The 1,946-nt window shown below is 59.2% G+C and overlaps 1 protein-coding gene across 1 annotated transcript; it reads left to right on the top strand.

Moving 5' to 3' along the window:
* The first annotated feature begins 590 nt into the window (after positions 1-590).
* Positions 591-1,259, top strand: LOC104394484. The gene has a single exon (XM_010004083.1). It carries the CDS (start codon positions 591-593, stop codon positions 1,257-1,259), a length of 669 nt encoding a protein of 222 aa, XP_010002385.1.
* Positions 1,260-1,946: the final 687 nt, after the last annotated feature.

Genomic DNA, 1,946 nt, shown 5'->3' with positions numbered 1-1,946 from the left:
AAGGCAGCTCAGTCATCTATCTACGTGAGCCGTGAGCAGGAGGAGCCCAGCTCTGCCAGCAGCACGCCCGGCCAGAGAGATGCGCTGCAGCTGCTCACGTTGATGGTGAGGCAAACCCAGCAGGACAGCTTCTACCTTCAGAGGCCTGCAGCTCAGCGCTATTCTGAGAGACACCCATGGCCATTCCTCTCACACTGGCAGGGCACTGGGGACAGTTTGGACACCGGGACATGGTGTGGCAGGGATGGGGCCTCCCCAGACTCTGCTTGGCTGTCCCTTGCCCTTGCCCGGGGCCCTGCTCAGTCAGGGGCCACCAGGGAGGCTTGGGCAGGACAGGCCCCATGCTGTCCCCAGCCAGGGCCTGCAGCCCCTTCAAGCCTGTCCACACCAGGGCCCTAGCACTTCCCTGGGACAGCCCGTGGCTCCCACACAAGCAGTGCTCCCAAAACCTGCCCTTGCTCTCTCCCACCTCCTTTGCCCCCTCTCCCACCGGCCCCCGCATCCAGGCAGCTCCTGCCTTGCTCACCCAACCTCGGGCTCCCTCCCAGCCAGACCTGCTCAGCCCCCTTTTCTCCCTCCTGCCACAGGCCATGGAGGCATTCATTGCACTTGTCCTGGCTGTGCTGGCCTTCCACAATGGGGTGTTCCGGGACCACCGGGCACCAGTGGCTGTGGATGAGCAGATGCAGCAGCGAGAGGAGTTTCTGCGTCAGGAGATGATTCAGCTGCATCAGGAGATCGAGAGGATTGAGGAAAACACACTGGGCTCTTTGTGGAAGCACTGGCTGCTTTGGTGGAATGTAGGAGTGTGCCTGGTCCTGATTGCTGCGCTCTGCTGGCGTATCAGGAAAAGGAAGCTTTGCCGTGACATCTCCAGTGAGCAGGACAGCTCCAGTAGAAAGGAGAAGGAGGAGGAAGACGTCTACGGTGCACACCATGTTGATGGGTCTTGCCTGCCCGACGCATGCAAGGTGCTGAAGAAGCTGGTGGGTGACCTCCTTGATGTCTGCAGCGTGCTGTGCATGAGGACCTGCATGCCTCAGATGCAGCCTGCCTTTGGGCTTGACAACGCTGATGAAGTCTGGAGTGTTGAGGAGAACAACATCATGTACCGCCTGCCCGTCTTCCTGCAGCCGCCTCCTGGGCACTCTTTCAGCCTGGAGCTGGACACCTCGGGGCAGCTGCCAGCCAGGCGCTCCAGCATCCATGTGCTGCTGGAGTGCACGTGTTGGAGGCAGCAGCTGCTGGGCAAAACCTAGTGCATTCTCCACCAGCCCAGCAACAAGCTGCCAGAGGAGAAGTGCTTGAGCCTCCTTCGCACCCTCTGCACGCAGGCATACTTAAATGTGGAGAAAATTGCCTGCTGAGTCCAGGAGCTGGTGAGATCAGCCTGGCCTCTCGTGCCTCAGTCACGGCACTGCCAGCTCACGGTGCTGCCCTCCTCCCAGTCCTGCTGGTTCCAGCTGACAGACACCTCGGATATGACCATCTGCACTGAGATGGTTTTTGCGGTGGAGCAAGGCAGCTCAGTCATCTATCTACGTGAGCCCTGAGCAGGAGGAGCCCAGCTCTACCAGCAGCACGCCACGGCCAGAGAGCTGCCCTGCAGCTGTTCACACGGATCGTGAGGCAAACCCAGCAGGACAGCTTCCACCTTCAGAGGTCTGCAGCTCTGCATCCACACCCTGCTGCTCACAGGCTTTTCCAACCTGTTAGGGTTTGAGCAGAGCCAGTGAGTTGCCAACACCTGGAAGAGGAATTCGCCACGTGCTCTGCAGAATCCAACTACGTCGGGTGCTGTGAAGAGCCGTGGACCCCTCTCCTGAGTCGGCCTTATCACAAGGGACCCTCACCCACCTATTCCTGCGATTATCAAGATTGGTTTGGTATATATTTCGAGAAGCGTATAGGAGATAAGTTTAGATAGCTGTTCTTCACCGCACGTG

This window comes from Chaetura pelagica, unplaced genomic scaffold, assembly GCF_000747805.2.
Source record: "Chaetura pelagica isolate M959 unplaced genomic scaffold, ChaPel_1.0 scaffold768, whole genome shotgun sequence".
Taxonomy (NCBI): domain Eukaryota; kingdom Metazoa; phylum Chordata; class Aves; order Apodiformes; family Apodidae; genus Chaetura; species Chaetura pelagica.
This window is presented reverse-complemented; position numbering and strand designations above follow the sequence as displayed.